The sequence below is a fragment of the Denticeps clupeoides genome, chromosome 10 (assembly GCF_900700375.1).
Source record: "Denticeps clupeoides chromosome 10, fDenClu1.1, whole genome shotgun sequence".
NCBI lineage: Eukaryota > Metazoa > Chordata > Actinopteri > Clupeiformes > Denticipitidae > Denticeps > Denticeps clupeoides.
In genome coordinates, this window is record NC_041716.1 from 12,226,675 (window position 1) to 12,248,160 (window position 21,486).

The following is a 21,486-nucleotide window of genomic DNA, read 5'->3' on the forward strand; positions in this document are numbered from 1 at the left end:
CTTGTTTTGGTGAATGTCCCTCTTCACCCGTGATTGATTTGTCTTAGCATACACACAGACTACTTTATTGAGTGCCGAATGTGTAAGGTCCTGGCTGTGAGCAGGCCAAATTCGTGTTGGTTAGACCAATGTTGTAATGCTGTACGGTCCCGCTAGCACCTCAATGTCACTGCGGTGGTGAGAAATGAATCATATCTGGTCGGCAGTGGTCCATCGTTTAGAAACACCAAACTACTGACTTCTGAAGAATGGGGTGGTGGGTAATAAACCATCTGCCCCCCATGTCTAAAAGACCGATTGACTCAATAAAGTGGCAATGGGTTCTTGTCTCTAATAAAATGGCCACCGAGGACATGTTTCTCATGGTGAACTTGATTTTGTTTGAGTGTGTGTGTGTGTGTGTGTGTGTGTGAGATTACTGTTTCCTGTCTTTTATAGTTGTTAAGCACTCGCCCAGCACATGACTGGTGGTTAAACATTGTGTGCAAAGCTGAATGCCGGGTTACTGCTGTTATTGTTTAAGCTGGTAGACTGTGGTGTCTGGGCATGCCGGTTCACACGGAGCATTTTAAATGGCTTATTTAGAACAATTAAAATGTATTTATGCAAGTCACACTACAATCGCATGATTATTAAGTCCTCGCTTTTGCAGTGGCGTTGTAGTCCAGGCTTTATCCTATTGGCATGGCGCTTCGCTCTCGCTGACTTGTGGACCAGTCCAAGGTGAGGGCTGATGTGTGGGCAGAACATTTTCTTTTTGAGGAGCTGCTGTCTGCTTTCGGCTCACCAGCCGGCTTCTGCCACCGATCGGAAAGACTGCTGCGGTCGATGCTGCTCTTAGCACAAATCTAATTTGCTTTGCAAGTCACTTTGTACTGCTGATCAGAGATTATTTCAGCACAAATAGCCATTAATCTAGTTACAGGTATCCCTGTGGTTTTTTTGGAACACTGAAAATCCTGTTCATGTTTATTACACGCGTTTCCCTCATCTGTTATTGAATTTTTGATCTTGCCGTTAAAAAGAGGCGATCAAGTTGCTGATGCGTCATTTAGCTGAACAGAGCAATGTTTTTTCCGTCGTTCTTTTCTGATGACTTCATTATGTCGGGTGTTACGAGGCTAACCGCTTATGTTTGACTTGCCGTTTCAAGGGTAGGCCTGGGCTGCGTGTCACCAGATCTTTACATAAAGCAGTGAGTTTATTTTACAGCTCGGAACAAAAGTCACCGTGTGCACGATCCCTCTGTTTAGTGACCTAATGCTGATGTTCCACTGCATGCTATTTTACGATATTACTTGTAAAGGGGCGGTCTGCATCTTTTTATCTGTGTAAATGTAACACATAGCTTTGTGTTGCTTTTCATGTCAAGGGTCGCGGAATCCAACAAATAAAACGTGGAATTGTGTATAATTTGCGTTTCTGGCCGCTGCAGCCCACTACGTTCGAGGCTGTCTGGGCCGGATCTGGATCTCTTGCCCGACCACTTAGTCAATAACAGCGAAACGGAGAAAAGAAGTTACGCCAGCAAACCAACCAGCTAATTCAAAACCTGATTTTATTATCGTGGCTAATTATCATTATCCAGTTCATTATGCAAGTGGGCGCAATTTGTATTTATTTATTTGATACGTTGTTTATGTTGAGGTCAAACGGGAATTACTTCTATTTTACAAGAATGTGTAAATGGTTTACTAAAGTAAATCCCCAAACACTTTGTTGTACACAGATTAAATGTGAGTTGTCATATTGCAGAAAATGTCTCCCCCACCCACTCCATAAATCACATAGTTTTTAGGTGAATAAATATGTTTATAACAGAAAACATGGAATTCAGAAGACTTAAAAGGGGGAAAATAAAATAGAATTTTGGCCCTATGGACTGATTCCTATGTGCACTGGGGTGCTGTGGTGTCATGTGACTACTAATCACTGTCACCAAATTGCACTTAAATTACAGTTCACATTTCTATAAGCTCACCATAGAAACGACCTTGCCGTGTCTGAAAGAAAGATCTGGATCTGTGGCCACATGTTATCAATTACTACTGCATTGTTAGCAGTTTGTAGGAAAGTGTGTGTGTGTGTGTGTGTACATGCATGAAAGCAGCCTTGTTGCAGTACTGTTCCTCCTTCCTGCTGAATGGAAAATCCACAAGTGTTTCCGATGGTGTGAAATAACCTGCGTGTGGAGGGGGGGAAACGCAGCCGAATAACGCGGATTTCACGGGCATGTCTTGCACCTCCTGCTCGCAGAAACGTCCTACTTCCCGCTCTTCCCACAGCAACTGTGCAGGGGCTTGCCGGCAAGCTCTTTAGCCGTAATAAAGCCGCTCGCTGTCGAAATCTTTCGCTCGCTTTTAGATGAAGTGCGAACAAGTTAACAGCATCGTTTACTTACAGCCTAATGGGCCGGTGGTGTTTTTTTTTTTTTTTTTTAGGAACCCCTCCCGTGGGCTCTGTACCATTTTGTCGTCACCGGGAAGAACACTCTGTGGCATGCGGCGGGCCGTTGGCACTTTGTCGACCTCGCTGGGGGGGGGGGGGGGGGGCTTTGCTGTAAAATGTGGCGCAGGATGCCGTTCACCGTCAAACACGCTCCTGTTTGTTTTTAGCGAGTAGTTGGGCATCAGGTCTCCGTGTCTTACATGAGTGAACGGAGTCTGCTGATGGCTACAAACACGGTATTTTTAGGACGTCTCCATAACGCGCGCGTTCCTTTTCTGAGCAGCCGGGTTTTTTTGGTTTTTTTTTTTATTTTATTTTTCTACATCAGGGCTGTGAGGGAGATGGTGGACGTAGGCTTTCTACTCGGCTGATAGGTGAGGTGGATCACGGGTTCTTTGCCCACCCCCACCACAGGCCCCTTCCTCTTAAAGGAAACAAATCGACGTGATGGTTCGCCCGCAGACGGGTGTAGGGCCGCGCCTTTTTTAATTTGTTGCCCCTGGAGAAGTTTAAAGACCTTTTGATGTCTGATGACACCGAGCTACTTTAGCACTGCTACAGAGTCCGAACTTTCCACGTTTATTAACCTTAATCATTTGGGGTGCAAGTGTGCGTTACTTTTTCAGTACATTATTTCACAAGTAAATCTTCTTGTGAACGGTTGAATTGGATCGACGCAGCGCTCTGTGTCTTGTGTTGCTGTCTTATGGCAAACCCGTCTGCCAACATTATTGCTTCAGTGCCCCCGATGATATTAACGCTTGTTCTTTATTTATTTGCTGGCTGTTTTGGGCTAGCAGTTGCAGAAGGTTTTTGTTAAAAAAAAAATTGAAATATTAGGTGCATCACAGTTCCACTCCATCTCTCTTCATCCGAGCGGTGATTATGGCAGACAAGACTCCAATTTCATGGTGAAAGCATTACATCACTAATGAACTTATGTGCTTTTCCTAAGACGACCGCTTCGCTGGTCGCTCAGACGTCGTGGAAACAAAAGGCTCCTCCAATTAGAGGTAGTAGCGTTCTGGACTGGAGGTCCTTTTGACCTCCTCCTCAATGCCTTGTTTGTTCTTCAGGACACCTGCTGCCAGCTGGCCAGTGGGGGGCAGCGCGCCAGATCAGCAGCTAAATAATTCCGACCAGAGACGCTTCTCCCGCGCTGACCTTACCGCCGCGCCGTTTCGCCCGTCCGCTCGCCACGCCGACGGGGCGGCCTGCGTCTCGCACTGCATCATCCGCAGGAGCTAAATGATGATTCTCATGCCGCTTGGTCAAGGTAGCGGCGCCTTGCCAGCGATCGCACAGAACTCCACATCACCCTGTTGGTGTCTGTATCTGGTGCTCCGTAGTGTTGTCGTAGTGTTAATTATTCCATCATTTTTTCCATTAGGCCGATTCCGCCTCCTCCCTGTTTTTCTGCTGCGTGCGTTAGTGTCGCAGATTTCGCGTTAAATCGATAATATATCATCACACTCTTTTACCTGGTATTTTACTGTTCCAAACCACAAACTATAGTGCTCTGTGACTGTGAGGGAGCCGCGAGTGTTGCAGTATGGATTCTGCTTATTAATCTGTGCAGGTGGTAGAAACCGAATCTGTGAAAGTTTTTTTTTATTCTCGCAGCTTTAACTAAAGGTGTTTTTGTTAGCACTGACCTAGCACGGTTCGGGTAGTATATATGAATGACATTTTCTGCCTCGGCCGCTCCAGGAATGGTGGTCTGCGAGAGACATGAAGCTAAAATAAACAGGAAAGGGAGCAGGCGCTGCAGTGGAAGCCGTTTGAAACCCATATTAGTCCATCGCAGAGGCCTGCGCCGTCACGCGCCTCACATTCCACTGACACACGGCAGTGTCATCCCACAAAGTAATAAAGTTGTCGAGATGCAATCATTTACCACTCTGGCATCGGAGCTTCGAGCAAACTGTGAGGACACACACACACACACACACACAGAACAGCTGGGAAAGAGCTCTGTCTCAGGTATTATAGTGTGAAATGAAGTTTCTCTCAGCTATGCTGCACATAACACACTGATGGAGAGTCTGCCCTCGGGGTTCTGCACAACTCATGGATCGTACACACACACACACACACACACACACATACTCACTCATACGACTGCACATTCTGCTCGGGAGCTATGTCATTTCTAACACCCTGGCGTTGACCGGCGCTTTCCGTGGTTGGGTTTCACGCGTTGGGAAGCAGTCGTCCGGCGCGTTAATATAAATAGTGACCGTTGTTAGGAGCAAAGAATGAGAGCCGCTGTTAATAATTGATCTAACACAAAGCACCTAGTAGCACCTTTGCCTCGGCAGCCTTGGCGGTGTTAACAGCGGCGCGCCGGCTGCGGGGTTCAGCGGTTCGGTGACTGTAGACATGGCCCATCTGTGCTCGCCATTGCTTGTTGCTTAAATACACAAACAGCAAAAAAAGGGCGGAGTTTAAGTACATCAGTTGCACATTATTTGTAATGGGGCTGTAGATGTTGGGACGAGTTCACTGCAGATGCTGGACACCGTTTGTGCGTGTGATGATCGCCCAGGTCTCGTATTTTATGGCCAGTCACATTCACTCACCGCCGCACAAAACCCACCCAACATTTTAATCTCAATCTCAAAGTGAAGTGATTGTCACATGTGATACACAGCAGCACAGCACATGGTGCACACAGTGAAATTTGTCCTCTGCATTTAACCCATCACCCTTGGTGAGCAGTGGGCAGCCATGACAGGCGCCCGGGGAGCAGTGTGTGGGGACGGTGCTTTGCTCAATGGCCCCTCAGTGGCACCTTGACAGATCGGGATTCGAACCGGCAACCTTCTGATTACGGGACCACTTCCTTAACCGCTAGGCCACCACTGCCCCCCCTTTTTTAAAATTTTTTTTATTTACATTTTTTCTTTAATCTCAAAGAAATCCTAATGGGTGGGTGGCCTTTTTAATGTCATTTTCTTTTCTCCAGGGAGTAACTGTGACTGGGTTTATAATCGATGTTGCACTGGGCTAGCGCTTATCAGCCATTTCAGCGTATTCTGCTGCATTCTGGGTTATTCTGTGGGATATACTTTCCTTGAGTGCGTCGCATCTTGAGTGTCTGCTGGCGGAAATCAGGACCAAGCATCTGGGATGCCTTAAATTTTCAATGGCCCGTTTATGTGAGACTCGCTCCATTATGCCAAAACCGCCTCGGCGGCGCTTTTCCGTAATCGCCGTTTTATCGTAACACCATGTTTTTTTTTGGGAGTGCCGTCATAAACAGTGAAGAGGGGGTGTAATGTTGGGGAAACGGAAGGGTCCCCGAGTAGAGCTGTGTGGGTGGGAGCGTGGAGGGTAAAGGAGGGTGAAATGGAGTGCTACTCGGATAATGGATGCACGCTGCGGGCCCACTGTACACTGCCGACGTGTTAACAGAGAGGGCGGCCGCGCGGTTTTCCACCGCCGGAGGTGTAATTTATCTATCCGCCCCACCCCCCACCCCCCGGCTGTAGCAGAAAAAGGCCCCCTTTCCATCCCTTTTTTCTTTAACCAAACAGATCTTCTCTCCTCTCTCCTCCTCCGGCTCCCCGGGCGCTGGGAGAGCCGTCCGGACGGGGTGCCTGTCCCCTGCACAGCCCCGGCGCTGACCTGAGCGCGGTGCCGGCTGCGGGGGAGAAGCGTGCAGCGCAACAGCTACTCTCACGAGGCGGCGTGCTCTCCAGCCCGTCGCAGGATGTGGCTGTCAACTGTAAAACTGCGACGGATCGAGCAAGCGCAAATGTGGCTGTGTGTGTGTGTGTGTGTGTGTGTGTGTGTGTGTGTGTGAGCGTTGCTCGGAGGTTAATCGACGTATGTGCCTGCCAGCTCGATTTATATTTGGAACTCATGCATGTGTGTGCACGCGTCATCGTCCCTCCTCGGGATGAAATGAAGCATCGCGGCGTGCCGCCGCCCGTGCAGCTGCTGCTCTGAGCGCTGAGGCGGCTCGGCCGGCTCCTTCAGGTGAAGAGCGCGTGGTCTCCCGGCGCAGGGACGGGGAAGGTGTGCCGGTGTGTGTTTTGCAGCGATGGAGTGGAAGTAGATGATGACGTCAGCCTTTCCATCACTGGCTGGCTTCTCCGGCTTGCGGCGAGTGCTGCATGTTGCAAAAGGCCGACGTTAAAACTAACAGCCTGTGTTGGAAAACGCTTTTAAAAGGCGCAATAAACAGAAGCTGTAAATGTTCATGGGCGAGGACAAATGATTGTAAAATGCAGTTGATATATTACAGTGCACAGAGTTACATGAAATACGGCAGGCAGATTCATTCTTTTCTCTTTTGTTGAGCACTGTAGACAATTTAATCAATATAATGGTGCAAATTCTAGAGTAGAAAACACACCCCAAATTGAATCTTAAGTAAGGTGCCAATCAGCACCACTAAACCACTGTAAAATGAACAGTGGAAACAAGGCACTTATGTTGTCCAATAAAACGATTCTCAGATAATCAATACTAACATCTTAGTATCTATTTTGATATCAGTGAGCACTCTTATCAATTTTAATTTTGCATTTGCCTGTTCACTTGAACAACAATTTTCAGGCATTGCAGCGGGCAGCCCCCTCCCCCGGCCACCCGGAGGACCCACCATAGTTGTGCAGCACCTAGCTTGCTAGAAAAAGTAAGAAGCAAGAGCACCGTCTGGATGTATTTCGAATATCAACCACATGGACAGGGCCACTGAGCAAAGTCCCCACACACTGCTCCCCGGGCGCCTGTCACTAAGGGTGATGGTTAAAAGCAGAGGACACATTTCCTTGTGTGCGCTGTGCTGCTGTGTATCACAATCACTTCACTGTTCACTTTCGAGTAGTATCAGCAATAGTATCGCGCCAAAAGCTTCAATATTACTATTGAGAAATTAGAAATTTCAGTATCGCGACTAGCCTACTAAGTGGTGATTTTCAGGATACTGTGGCATTTTTCCAAAAACACTATCAGCATTCCATTCATTGTTTTCTGTCCTAACGAAAACCTTGAATTTCCAGCCCAGCGATGGAGTCTTGTCTGTACGCGGTCATGGTTTTGCGAGGTCTTCCAGAAGGCTGAGAATGTGATTACAGGGAGAGTTTCACTTTCTCGCAACCATGTTAAGCAGCGGAACACAATCCTCTCGTTCCCACACTTGCATTATCCTGTTTTTTTTTTTTTAACAAGATTGACAGGGGAAATGTTAGTGTTTGTGAGAGACGTGTGTCTTCATATATGAGAGGTCAGCAGTAACTCATCTTGAGGTGATTAATAGTGCCGCGTCCGACATGCTGCGTAATCAACTCGAGCTGTTTGCATTCTGTCCATAGTCGTGAGCAGCTGCCCTGTCAGCTGCCGCATGAACGCGACCTGACAGCCCGCCGCTGACGGCCGCAGATCTCCAGCGCCTTCGCCCCGCTCGCTTTCCCGTCGATGCCTGTCCCCATTTTTCTACCCGTTTTTGTAGAAGCGAATGTGTCTTCTGCTGACACAAGAGTGGCTCTCACTGCGCCTTTACCTGGTTCCAGACCTCACCGCGGCGAGCTATAATCATAACGTCTGCTTCCACTGAGAGAGACGTTCCGAGTAACAGAGTAAACAGTGTGTTCACTGAGGACCTCTTTTACTCCCGTCCGCAGTATTTTTAACACTGCCCCCTTTTTCGGAGGTGGTTTGTTTATTTGAGGTTTTTACACACATGCTGATGGTAATACTTCTGAACGTGAACGTAACCGGAATACAGCCTGAGCCATGCAGACGAGCTATGGCAGGCATACATATCGTTTGTTCACCCTCTTCCCCAGCAGCAGCAGCAGCAGCAGCTCCTGATTTAACACTGGCTGCCAGGGCCAGCTGTCCATCACCCAGGAAGCGGCCGTCTCAACCAGAATAGTTAACTAAATAACACTGTGCCCTGGAGCAGAGCAGGGGTCCCGCTCTAACATAGCTGCCATTGTCTGGCCTTGTAGCTGCTGCGCTTTTACACCCGGTGAGGGGCGGCGCTGCGCTTTTCACTCTGAAAAATATGGCGTGTGATGCTGGAACCCTGACATCTTGCGAGGTCCTGTTCTGGAGATGAAACAGTGGGAATCTATTCTGCTAGAGGAAAGGGGGGTGGCGGTGTCAAAGCTTGACTCCTTTTATTGGTGGTTGGCGCGTCCTGATGACACACAACTGCAGGAAGGCCAATTGATTTCACTCCACTAATGGTGCTGCAGTCTGCTTAGTGTGTGTGATTGCGCTGATTGCATTTGTTGGAATTGATTTTTTTTTTTTTTTGTGCTTCATGAATGTTTTAAAGAAAGACTAGGTTAATAAACCTAGAAAGACGTTTTCGGATAAGGTGTTTGTCACGATTAATGCCACGGTTAAATGCCTGGTTCTTGATTGACTGTATTAAAACTGGGTAATGCCCTTTTTCAATACAGTACAATACACAGGACGACCCAAAGATTCCAAGTTATTAAAATATTTTCGTCCTCTGCTTCTTTTTTTACAGCTTTTCTGAAACGCTGGGGTTGCTGGTGTGGTCGAATTTTTCCTGGATTTGATTGGTAAATTCAGAAGACTGAAGCCCAGGCTCACTGTCTACCTTTCACGGAGGCCCAGCCGTGAGAGGACAGAGGAAGGCACGTGGCGAATCATGACTGCCGACAAGGACAAGGAGAAGGACAGGGACCGGGACCGCGACCGGGACAAGCGAGACAAGACCAGGGAAAGCGAGAGTTCGCGACCCCGGCGTAGCTGCACGCTGGAGGGTGGGGCCAAGAACTATGCCGAGAGCGAGCACAGCGAGGACGATGATAACGACAATGCCAGTGCCACCACTGAGGAGTCCAGTAAGAAAAGTAAGAAGAAGCTGCCTAAGAAGAAATCGCGCTATGAACGCACTGAGAACGGAGAAATCACTTCCTTCATCACAGAAGATGACACTGTTTACAGACCTGGTGGTAAGTGGCACTCTGTTCAACCTTTTTGGTCGGCCCGTTTCTCAATCAGATCCCGGGCAGCAGTGGCGTAAACTGCTGCTTCGTTCAGACAGTTTTAGAAACCTGAGTTTCCAGCAGGATGTGTCTAGGCAACCCAGTTACAAAAATAATGACTTCACCGAAAAGATCCAGTTAATAACTGGACAATATGGAAAAATCTCAATCGTCTTTTATATATCAGTTGATCACTATGTCACAAATTATTCTTTCTAACAGAGATGCATTTGTGACATCTGTCACAATTTTTTTTTTTTGGTCATAAGGCATAGCACTAGCGAGTGGAAATGTTTGTTTTAGTGCAGATATCTGCACTTGCTTGGGTCTGGTAGTGCAAGTTCTACGGGATGACACTGCTTCCTACCACAACCTTATAAGATGTGCCTATTGCTTTAAGTATAAGTGGCATTGTGGGAAATTTAGCTGCTTTGGGGACAGGACAAGTTGACGTTTGTGTCTAGACAGGAAGAAGGGTTTTTCTGTTGGAATGGCACAGGCGGTTCTCCTGTTCAAAAGTTTAGATGCCCAGTAAATAAATAAAATTTTGTCCGCTGGACCTGTGTAGTCGCCGCGCACCACGAGCTGTAATAGCCTCAGACTCCATCCCACCCAACGGAGGCACCATGGGGCGAGAGCGGCAATAACGACATGATTGGTTTGGCATCTGCCAATTATTGTTGGCTTCTTGTGTGATCAAAGGTGGACAGAATGAGTTCTATTGACTTTACATCAACTATATCTATTTTTTTCTAGAAGAGTTATTTTGCAATAATTTTTTTTATCGGCTATTTATTGTGGCATCAGCTCATAACAATTTTTCCCCTCTTTTCTCCCTACAAGACATAATTTCATAAGCTACTTTTTGGCAGGCATACATATTGGTACACAATATGAGTCTGGGAGCCTCTGCCATATACAGTGTACACATACCAACACAAAAGAGTAAAAGGTGCATGTTGCTTGTCAAATTGGAATTTTATTCGGGCAAGTAGCAGACTAGCTCAGATGCATGGAGTCAAGCGGTGATCCTTGGGAAGATTGTGTCTGTCGTGTATGACTGGGGCCACTTAATGTAGTAATACAGCCATGAGGGTTGTGGTGTTTAGGTAGCACTGATGAAGGTCTCTCATTGACACTTGTTCAGTTTTTAAATGTTTACACTAAAAAGTCTAATAAACGCATTGGCTCATTAAATATGCTATTATTATTACCTTTACTATTTAGGCAGGGGCGGTCACAGGTGTTTTATGGTCAGTCTAATAGAAATAGTTTTGACTAAACAAGACAGAAATAGTCTCCAAGCCTGGAAGAAAGATCCTGGATTGTCCAAGACCACTTTCTGGATGGATCGAGTAGTGATGACCATCTTAGTATTTCTCTGAAATTTGAGTAACTTGCTTGTACAAATTCTAATGGATTTACATGATGGATTTGCATTTATTTTTTTCATTTATGTTAGGTTGTGTTAAAAGTTAATTCTTTCTTTCTTGCAACGACAAGAGACCACACATCATGAACAAATCCACCCCTATGATCTTTGCAGATAAAGAAGTTTACAGGTTCTGTGCTTTGTTCATCATTCGTGGAAGCTGTAATGTGAACACTGTCCAGTCTCATATGAGCATGGATTAAAACTAGAAAGGCTTTTAAAGCATTAATCCGCTCTGCACTGTTCTAGCACCACAATGCTCCGTCTAGTACAAGGTGCTTTTGTTCTTCCATATTTATTTATTTCCCCCTCTCTTTTCCTAAAAAGCTTTCAGTCTCGACCATTAGGTCTTCATTACATACACACATTGGGACTAAAGTGAGACCTAACCTTTTCCTGCGCCGTAAACACAGGCCTCTCTTCACCCGCTGTTTATAAATTGGTCGAGCACTTGGCTGAGGGTGGAAATGTCAACACTCGGCTGGAAGGCGGTGCCTGTTCGGCAGTCGGAGACATGGCCACCGCAGCCCGAGGGCCTAAATCATCACTGGCGTGCCTTTCATTTATCCAGCACCCAGGGAAAGGTCAAGTAGGAGTGTGGTCGCAATGCTTCGTTATTTAATGTGCAGACATTATGGCCAGCATGTAATTTTCTCCCTCTTTCCAGCACTCTGCTTAAGAAAGATATGCTGCCCTGAAGCATGAAGGATCTGTAGTGTGTATGAGACAGCGATTAGAAAGCCAGGGAGAAAATTCCCTTCATAACTGTGTCCCAGTAGCAAAACGGTGCTTCAATCTTGTGCTTCATGCAAAATATATTCTATTTTGTTGAATCTTAATACTGTAATACAGCTACTATTTTTAAAGTTTACTCGTCATGAACTGGTTATAAATTGCTATTTAGCTGCTAGTGCTTACATTTATATTGTGTGGCATATAATAACAACAAAGATACTTCACTCAAACATATTTTAATCAAAATTGTTTGAGTGAAGCAATTGTCATGGTGCACACAAAGGAATGTGTCCCCTGCATTATTATTAGCTTGGTGCACTATTAGCTTGGTGAGCAGTGGGCAGCCATGAAAGGTACCCAGGGAGCAGTATATGAGGAGGGTACATTGCTCAGTGGTACCTTTGCAATGGTAACCTCTAACCAAACCTCTAGGCCACCACAAAAGTGTGTACAATTGACTTAGAGAGCCGTCACTCAGCTTGACAAGCGCGATTTTGAGCATTTCTGTAGGGAGTCTAAATCTAGTTAGACAGAGCACATGACTGGAAGGATGGTTTGTCGGAACCTATTCACCACTGAAGAACAGTAATCACAGAATCTCATAGAGGACATTGGTGGCTTTAGGAAAATGATCAGGGCAAAGTCGTATATTTCAGAGAAGGAAGCGTACTTTTGCCGACCGCTATTGCCAACCAATTTCTGAAGATGTTTTGACGTTGGAATTTTGTACAGAAATAAGAGTTGGACAACTGAAGTGCATGATTTGGAGGATGAGATTCATTCACTATTTTCTCCCCAGTTGCTGCACGTATCTGCTTGGAAATGTAATGCATGTAGGACAGTGTATGGGCTGATGTGATCATCGCTCCCTGCTGTTCAACTAATAAGAACAGCTATAGGCCTCTCTGTATACCAGATCTATATATAATCCGCCACACAATAATCGACAATCAAATTGTGGGCCACCTTTTTTAATTGATTGATTTTTGTTGACATTTGTTTGACCCCTGCTTGTGCAGCATGTAGCCTTTTTTTTTTTATAAGAAGAACGCAACGGGTTTTTCACAAGTACTCCTTCTCCAGCTGTTTCATTTTTGCATTTAAGAGTTTTCCCACAAATACAATATGTGAGAACATACATTTTATTTAAATAATAGAACTGGATTATATGGCAAGAAAAGTGATATTGCTGATTTCAGTGATATTGCTAAGCAGACACTGTATGTGCAATAACACAATATACCAACCAGCCCCTGACTAATGTATTCATTGAACTGCTTGAAACCGCTGCTTCATTTTCTGGAAGACAATGTGAATAATCACTGTGGGGTAGTCCTGTTTTTGAGAAATACGTGTGAAAGTGCAAATTTTTAAAATATGCAGCTCACTAGTACGTTTAAGATCATATTTTTTGTATGTATCGTTCTCTGTATACGGCGTACCTTCTAACACGGCATTGTGAATTCCATGCCTACTCGTGTTTTGCTCCACATCTTTTTAATGACTAGTGTGACTGCAGTGGTTTTGAAGGCACTTATCACATTTAGCTGACTGCTAATGAAGTGTAGCTCTTGCGCCATTTGTGAAAAAAAAAAAAAAAAAAAAAAGTCCAGCTTATAGCCTTTGTTTGGAACGAGACTCGCCATCGCCGCGCTGTTTTGAACGTTAAACTGCAGTAGATGGAACAAAGCCCATTGTGACGCCGCCGTGTATTTTGGATTACGCCGTCACTCCACATTTCAAATTGATTTATTGCGCAGCTCCTTTGTGACTGTCGCTGATTTGTTTTGAATGTATTCCGCCTCTGGTGCAGATCTCATTGTTGATTATGTTTTTCTGTCTGCACGCCTCATATTTAACAGATGTAGGAATGCCGCCGCCCCTCCCGCTCGCGCTTCTCCCGGTTTCGTAGCCACGCACTGAAGCCTGGCTGCAATCAGATTTGATTTGGGCGGTTTAAGTAGGCACAAAGCCCGGCCTGGATTAAGCCCTGCTAAACGTAAAATCCTTTTATATTCGTCTAATGACACACAATATGCAAAACTGACCACCCCTGGAGAGGGGGTATTATTCAGGCAAGGGGGCGGAGGGGGGCAACTCAGTAGCAACATTTAATTACTTTAGTCATCATAGAAAAGCCCGATACGAGCACGTCCACTGTCCAATGCAATAAAGGCTGTCAGCCTTGTACATCACGCTTTGTCTGAAAGATGCCTTTTTTTTTTTTTTTTTTGCAGGGGGCTTATTGAACATTGATTAGGTGGTAAAAGGGGAAGAAAGCAGTTGCTATAGGATACAGTAAGCCACTGTTCTTGTGGCTGCAATGGTGTGTGTGTGTGTGTGTGTGTGTTTGAGAGAGAAATAAGGGCCCATTTATATTGCAGTCAGCTCATGTGGATAGAGCCAAGGCAGGGAACGGCATCGATCGGGTGCTTGAGCGACAGCCCCGGCTCGGCTTCCTGTGCCCTGCACACAGAGTCCGGCAGAGAGATTATACACCCAAGATCTATAGCGAGCCTGCACGTATCACACCAGCCACAGCCCATCTGCAGCCCCCACCTCCTTCCGTCTTGACCCCTCCACCCTCTCCAGCTGCGCGAGTGTGTCCTTGCCGTGTCACTGTAATTTGTCTCTCTCTCTTTCTCTCTCTCTCTCTCGCACAACATTTAAAAATGAAGCTGTATTCTCTGCAGCACTGCCTGTACTACAACCTGTTCTGCCAACAGCATAGCATCGACGTGGAGCAGGTTCTGTGTAGGCGTGTGAGTTTTCGAGGCGCACCTCTCCGGGTGTATAAACTAAGCCCGGTTGCCCATGGGCGTCCATACAGCTGTCACCGGATAACCTAGCCTCCAAATTTCTCGGTGGTCTGTCAGGAAAGGCTGGCCTTTAACAGGAAAATGCCGAGACTGTGTCCTGTAGCGGAATGACGTGACAATGCTTCAACAGAGCTCCAGGTCGGCGGACCTGTGATGCTGATGAACGGATATAAAAAATAAATGCATTTTGTGTGAGCAGGTTTTCTGAGAGGTTAGGGTGATAATTACATGAATGTGCTAATGGCCAACATGGCAGGGCAGGCATGTCAAAATGAAACGGAAAGGGAGTTACCATAGATAGTCATAACAAAGCCTAATACTTGACTACCAATGTGAAAATTCACATTTTTAAAAATTCCTTAGCAAGTTTTTGATACCATGTCAACAAATTGCATTACAATCAAATTTGTATTAAATCATTTTGGGTTTTTGGGTATACTACAAACTTTGACGTTGAGTTGTAAAAACAAGCCTAAGTCTCATACCAGGGGGTTGGGTTGTGTAGAATTTAGGAAGGAACTAAATCACCTTTCAGTCGATGCCGTAACACAGGCCTTGGTACATAAGTATCTGATGCGTACTGGAACTATAAAGAGCGTTGGGGGCCCTCCATGCAAACCACTTTCAATATACTGCCTCATCCTAGCTTTAAACGCAGGTAGCAGGGGCTACCTCAAGACATCTAGTTGCTCTTCATCATCATCTAGTTATTTAGATGCTTCTACCGCTCCAGCCTAGAGGAAAGGGGCTGTTTAGCCCTCCTGCTGAAATCACCCCGTCACCCCATGGTCATGCATAATTCACGGAGGTGGAGCAAACACCGTGTGACATCTGCTGCCACTGCACCCTCTTACCTCCATCTCCACGCTTATCATTCAGAGTTGCCGTTTCGCCTGTTCTCTCCGTGCATGGTTCCAGCGCAGCGCCGCTGGTGCCATTCCTCGAGGTTCTTGGGTTGGTGCGAGGAGGACAGGGCCACCATTGAGCACATTTGGCACCTGTAGGGCCATGAATGGCCCAGTTCTCTGTATTGTGTTTTTATGATTTTTTTTTTTTTTTTCAACCCAGCACAAAATCCCCCAAACATCCTTCTAATTTGGCTTTTATGCATGCGTGCCTGTTGTGATATTGGGACGGGGAAAAATGCAGCCTTCTTTCCCCCAGTAGGTCATATCTGTTAAAAATGAACCTGTCAAAAAGGCATCAGCACTGCGCTCTAATGCATACAGTGTTGTGTTTGAAATGTAAACCTGGCTGCAGCCCGTTTGACGCATGTCTCTGATTAAATTGGGACATGGCTGTTTATGGTTTGGAAGAAGGGAAGAGAAAAAAAAAAAAAACGTTGGAAAAGGGATTTTTTTTCTCTCTCTCTCTCTCTCTCTCTCTCTCTCTCTCTCTCTCTCCTTGTGAAACTGAACCACCTGCCGATTACAAATTAGAAAGCTGCTTCAGACAAAGTCTACTGCACTTGTCAAAGGGTCTCTGTTCCCTGCCCAGAGGGAGTCAGCTGCAAGAATGTGCTATTATGTGCCAGTTCATAGGGTTTGATGTAATCTGTTCTGAGGTATTCCCCTCCTCCACCCACCCCACACTCCCACAGAGGAGGAAATTTTTGCTGTCTGCTCAACACAATGAATGTAGCACAGGGCCGAAAGAAGCGGAGCGATAAATAAGAATCCGAAGATCGGCTTGGGTTTGCCTGCTACATCGCCACATGGTACCTGAAATGCGCCCGGCAGGAAAATGCACGGCCCGCCACCACAATGCTTCGAGGGTGTGTGTGTGTGTGTGTGTGTGTGTGGTTTTTTTTTTTTTTTTTCTTTGTGAAGTGCAACATCAGCACTCCCTGCTCCCCCCTTCCCTTCCCTGCCGTGTCATTATTGCATTCCTCCTGGCCTTTAATTTTAGGATCAGTTGACTGAAGGGCAGCCGGCTACCAGCAGTGCTGAGCCAGGATTGGCTCGGTGATGTGATGCAGGTGCTTAACGCTTGTGTGCGCCATAAAGCAGCCATTTGTGCTGCTGGGGGGAAAAAAAAAAAAAACGCGCACACACACTGCCGCACACACACACACACACACACACCTCAGCCCGGTAACGTCACTCTTTTCCAGAGTCCTGGCCACTTGTTGCTCACCGTCCAATTTTTTGGAAATAAATAAGTAAATAAAGGATGAACGGGAGGTGGGGGAGGGGTGTTGGTGTTACCTAACAAACGTCTCTGGCTCCTTTTCTCCTCGCCGCTGTGGCGAACCAAACAGTCGTTTGGCACCAAGAGCAGGGCGGGTTGTGTCTCTCTCTCCCTCTGTCTGTTTATCGGGAGAAGGTGTGTGTTAAATTAGACACGCTCGGTGAGCGCTGGAGGACGGTTCGGTGAACAATGAGCTCGGATGAGGACCTGCGCGCTGCTTCGCTTTCCTCATGCATATTCATGCTGCTAAGTGAGGAGTGACAATACATTAAGAAATAATGGCTGCAAACGGATCGCGTTTAAAACACTGCCTCTCTGGCATCTGTGATGCAAAAGAGCCCCACCCCCACCGCCTTGGCTCAGTAAATCTCAATTTTAAGGATGAAGCGAAGCGGCGGCGGCAGTGTGGTCAATTATTGATCTGCTTCTGTTTTTTTTTTTGTTTTTTCCTCCTCTCCTCCCCCCCCTTCGCCTTTCCCTGTTTGAGGGGTGGAAATGCGTAGCCCGGAGTGAGGCACGGAAGTCTTTTACCGAGCCCTGAAGCACCCCACACATCCGCACTTAAATCCCCCCCCAACCCCCTACCGGCCTGCACCCCCCTCTCCTACCTCCCCGCACTTCCCCTGATGGAGAGGAGCACATCTAACAGCACAAAATGGCTGGAGGGGCTCAGCAGATTGATAGTCCTCAGGTTTGCTTGCAGACGGGGTTTGTGTTATTGTAGCAGCAGTCTTGACAAATGGAGATGATGTTTGATTAAAACGTCTCTTCAATAATCACTGTCTAATAAAAAAAAACAATAAAAAAAAACAAACACATTTTTTACATTAGTATGTAACGCTGTCCAATATATGGATAACCAATGAAAAGCTGATAACTCCTAACATTTATTTTGGGTTTATTCATATATTACTCAGTAAAAATTACGTTTTCATCTGCCAGTGATGATACCCACACTTAATTAAAGTTTGATAAATAAAACATTAGACTTATTGTACTGGATATTAAAATGTGGTCCCTGGGAGCAAAGGAAATGTTGTTCTTTTAATTATTATTCATATTTCTGGAACGCTGTTTTAAAGTCTGATGGGCTTCAGTTGACAGATGAGACTCCCTGCATGTGTTCGCTCTTCTGTAAGTGAGATGGGGAGGCCACCCATCCACTCCGAATGAGACGTAAGCCTTAATTCTCCACATTAAATCAAACCCTGACGTCGAGCATGTCATCTCATCCTCCTCATCTTCATCTTCCTATGATTTTTGTCTCTTTTGTTCTCTGCTGCCACCACTCTCCCCTCCTTTCTTCCCACTCTCTTCCCACCCCCCCCCCATCCACATCCCATATCCCCCGGTGGCGCCGAGCTGTCAGTCGTCTGACTGGCCCCGTGGCGACGATACGAATCCCGCATCATGCCTCATTCTGATTTGCCTGGATAACAAGCGCATATTGCGTTACGCCGGGGATTGTGTTAAAACAAAGGCTTCCATGCCTGCCGCAAATAAATAAAAGATGATGCGCAAAGTCCCGTGTGTATTTAGGTTTGAGGAAGTGCTGCAGTGAAGACGCTCGGTCTTTATTAGCCTTGGCTTGGCTTTTTCCGTTGCTGCTCGCCTCCCCCCCCCTCCAATTATTTGACCTCCACAGAGGCTGGCGTGTCTCTATAAACACGGTCGCCATGCAACATGCATTACAGAGAAGAGCGTCATGGTTTACATGCCTGCGGCCACCTCAGGGCTGCTCAAAAAACCCCAAAATTCACACGGCAGTATTTCACGTTTTGTTATCCAGAGAGAGATGGAGAAGACTCTCTCTCTCTCTCTCTCTCTCTCTCTCTCTCTCTCTCTCTCTCTCTCTCTCTCTCTCTCTCTCTCTCTCTCTCTCTCTCTCTCTCTCTCTATATATATATATATATATATATATATATATATATATATATATATATAATGATTTTCTATACAATATTGACTCGATCAGTGTTTACTTGTGTTTGCAGAGTTTACTACGGAGCAAACACACTGCTACCCGGGCGCCTGTCATGGCTGCCCACTGCCCACCAAGGGTGGTGGTTAAAAGCAGAGGACACATTTCGTTGTGTCACCGTGTGCTGTGCTGTTTCACAATGACAGTCACTTCTCTTTCACTTTTGCATCCCTTACAATGTGCCTTGTGCCGGGAACGTTTTATTCCAGGGGGTTTCCATTGACTATTTGAACAGAATCTGACCCAGCCACTGCCTGTGAGAAGTTGTTTGTTACGTTTACAGCACTTTACATGTGCTCTCCTCTGACATTTTTTTCTCTCGATCGTTTTTTGTGTACGTTTTGTGAATATTGAATTGTGTGCTGTGATTCAGGAGGTTCATGAGGCTCAATATTTTAAAACTTATTTTTAATATTGATTGTTGCAGCTTTTAAAACAAGGCTGGCAGTGAATGGAGCAGACTGTTAAATGGAGTAATTCCCTTCTGTCACGGTGCATGAACCCCGCTCTATTAGTCATTTAGATTTTGGATTTATTTACATTTTTTGCTATTAACATTACAATGTGGCCCACGTAGACAAATCTGATTTAATGAGATTGAACACGAACACATCTCCTCGGAGCTGTGAAAGCAACGCCCATTTCTGTTAGATGCGCCATGTTTGGAGATTTAATTGTCGACAGGCCTTCAAAAGCGCACCCCCACCTACCCCCTCTGTTTCTGTTCTTTTCCTTTTTCTTCTTGTGATCTAAAACCATGACATCGTCTCTACCTCTCCCGGCAACACCTCAGTCGACCTCTCGCAGAATGACTGCCCGGGACCGGGGACGCAGGTCCTCAGAGGCGCGCAGCCCCAGACGAGAGCGGACGCGTACGTGGGACAACGTTCATGTTTTACATTCGCATTAGTCACCGCGAGGAGGGACGCCGCTAGGAATCGCTGCCTAGCGCCTCAGAAGTATTTGAACGATCAAAGCTTCGCTTGTGCCGCCCGAGTGTAAATAAGACCTTTTTTCACTGCTTTTTAAACCAGTCTACATAAATGCACATCACACCGCACCCCCTTCTCTCTTTTCCAACGCCCCACTTGGGTTTTATGTGCCAGCACTTCATAATTTTGACACTAGCTATAAAGAGAAAAGCAGACAATGTCTTCTTCTTTTTTTTTTTTTTTTTTTTGTGAAGCACAATTCTCTGGGACTCTTTAGTGCCGTGGAGAAAAGAGCTGAGAATGATCTTTTCATCTGCAGCTCTTTAAAAAGTGACTGTCTGCTATTAGCTGCAGCAAGCTGTGTGTCTCTCTTGTTTTATTTATTTTTCTGTGTGTGTGTGTGTGTGTGTGTGTGTGCGCGCGCACTCGGCGGTGTGAATGTTTTTGTTAAGGATATGAGAGTTCGTGCACCGGCCGCAGCTCCAGTCACATTCAATTTACCAGCACAGGCCATCCTGCCTGCCCCCATTCACACACACTCCGCTTCCTCACACACACACACACTGCAACAGCTCCAGTTGGACAGGAAAGGTCAGGCAATTTGTCACCATCAATACAGGGTAGGCAGAGGTGGTGGGGGGGGGGGGTTGCAACCTAATATTTTTATTTATCTCTCTGTCTTCATACCTCCAGCGTCCACCTGTATCAGCGTTCCTCCCTCTGGAACACGGTTTTAAGGTTTTTTGGAAACATGCGTGATTATTTGCTCTGGCTGAAATCCCAGTTGCGCTGCAAACGAATGCAAACGTCTTTTCAGAAGCACGATGCATCCTTTCTCAGCGCTACCTGTCGTTGCAGCAAGATGATGTGTGTGTGTGTGTGTGTGTGCGCGCGATGTTCTCTGACATTCTGTGTCTGTCTCTTTCCAGATTGTGTTTACATTGAGAGCCGCCGGCCCAACACTCCCTACTTCATTTGTAGCATTCAGGACTTTAAGCTGGTGAGTAGTAGACCCTTTTCCCCCCTTTCCCTCTTCCTTGCTGCGATTACCTGTGGGCGCAGCATTGTTTTATTTATTTTTATACGTCCCCTGAAAACCGGATCAAACGGGCTTTGATGTGAAGTAATTGCCTGCATTCATGTATTTGTAAAGAGATCCCGTCGCCCTTGCTCCTCTGAAGTGAAGGGTGGCGTGTTGCTGCTGTGTTTATGTTAACAGATTTAACATTGGCGTCTCAGAACCAGACTTAATGTGCCGCTGGAGGATGGCTACTTGGCGCACGTTACCAGTATGCCTGCGGTTAGTTCTGGACTGGAGATTCCTGAGACCGACTAATATTTTGTCCCGTTTAATTCAGTTGTTTATGGGCACAGCATGAAGAACGGCTTAGGACCAACTGGATTGGAGTTGGAGTTTAAGGTTTCTTATAATGTAAATTGTTGAAAATTACACTTGAAGGTTGTGCTATTCCATGAAATTACAGTTTGTGAGTGGTATAGTGGTGTCTGGCCTTTTTGTGTATGTATGTGCTTAAATAGTACCAGTTGAACTGTTCTTTTCTTGCACTTCTATAATAAAATTGTCTGTGGAATTAGCAAAACACACACACACAATTGTATCAAATACAGCAGAGTCAACGAAGCATAGAAACGTAACGCTCACTGGTGGTTAAACTCCGGTCAGAGGCAATAAAATGTCCCGACGTGTGGACTCGTGAGAGGCATTGTGGAGTGCATCACCATGCTGTTCAGACGCTCCACGTATCTGGTCATTTTCCCGGCGTTACATCTTCTGGTAGATATGTGTACTGAGCTCTGGTTCGTTCAGCCCGAGACGGGAAAATGTTTACCATCTCATCCCAGGTTTGTTGTTACCGCCGTCTAATTGATCAATTAGCGAAAAGCATGCAGTAGCGAAAAGCGGCGCTTCACTCATTTGCCGGCGTAATCCATTCCGCTTGACTCGCTCTGC

The 21,486-nt window shown here is 46.1% G+C and overlaps 1 protein-coding gene across 6 annotated transcripts in view; it reads left to right on the forward strand.

The window, feature by feature from the left end:
* The window catches only part of rerea (arginine-glutamic acid dipeptide (RE) repeats a), a 122,897-nt gene that overhangs the window by 48,752 nt on the left and 52,659 nt on the right, over nt 1-21,486 (forward strand). For all 6 annotated transcript variants that reach the window (XM_028992728.1, XM_028992727.1, XM_028992730.1 and 3 more), the window contains 2 exons: nt 8,942-9,392; nt 20,444-20,514. In XM_028992728.1, the coding sequence (XP_028848561.1) occupies nt 9,086-9,392; nt 20,444-20,514 (378 nt within the window). In that variant the 5' untranslated portion in view covers nt 8,942-9,085. The remainder of the gene's footprint in view (nt 1-8,941; nt 9,393-20,443; nt 20,515-21,486) is intronic.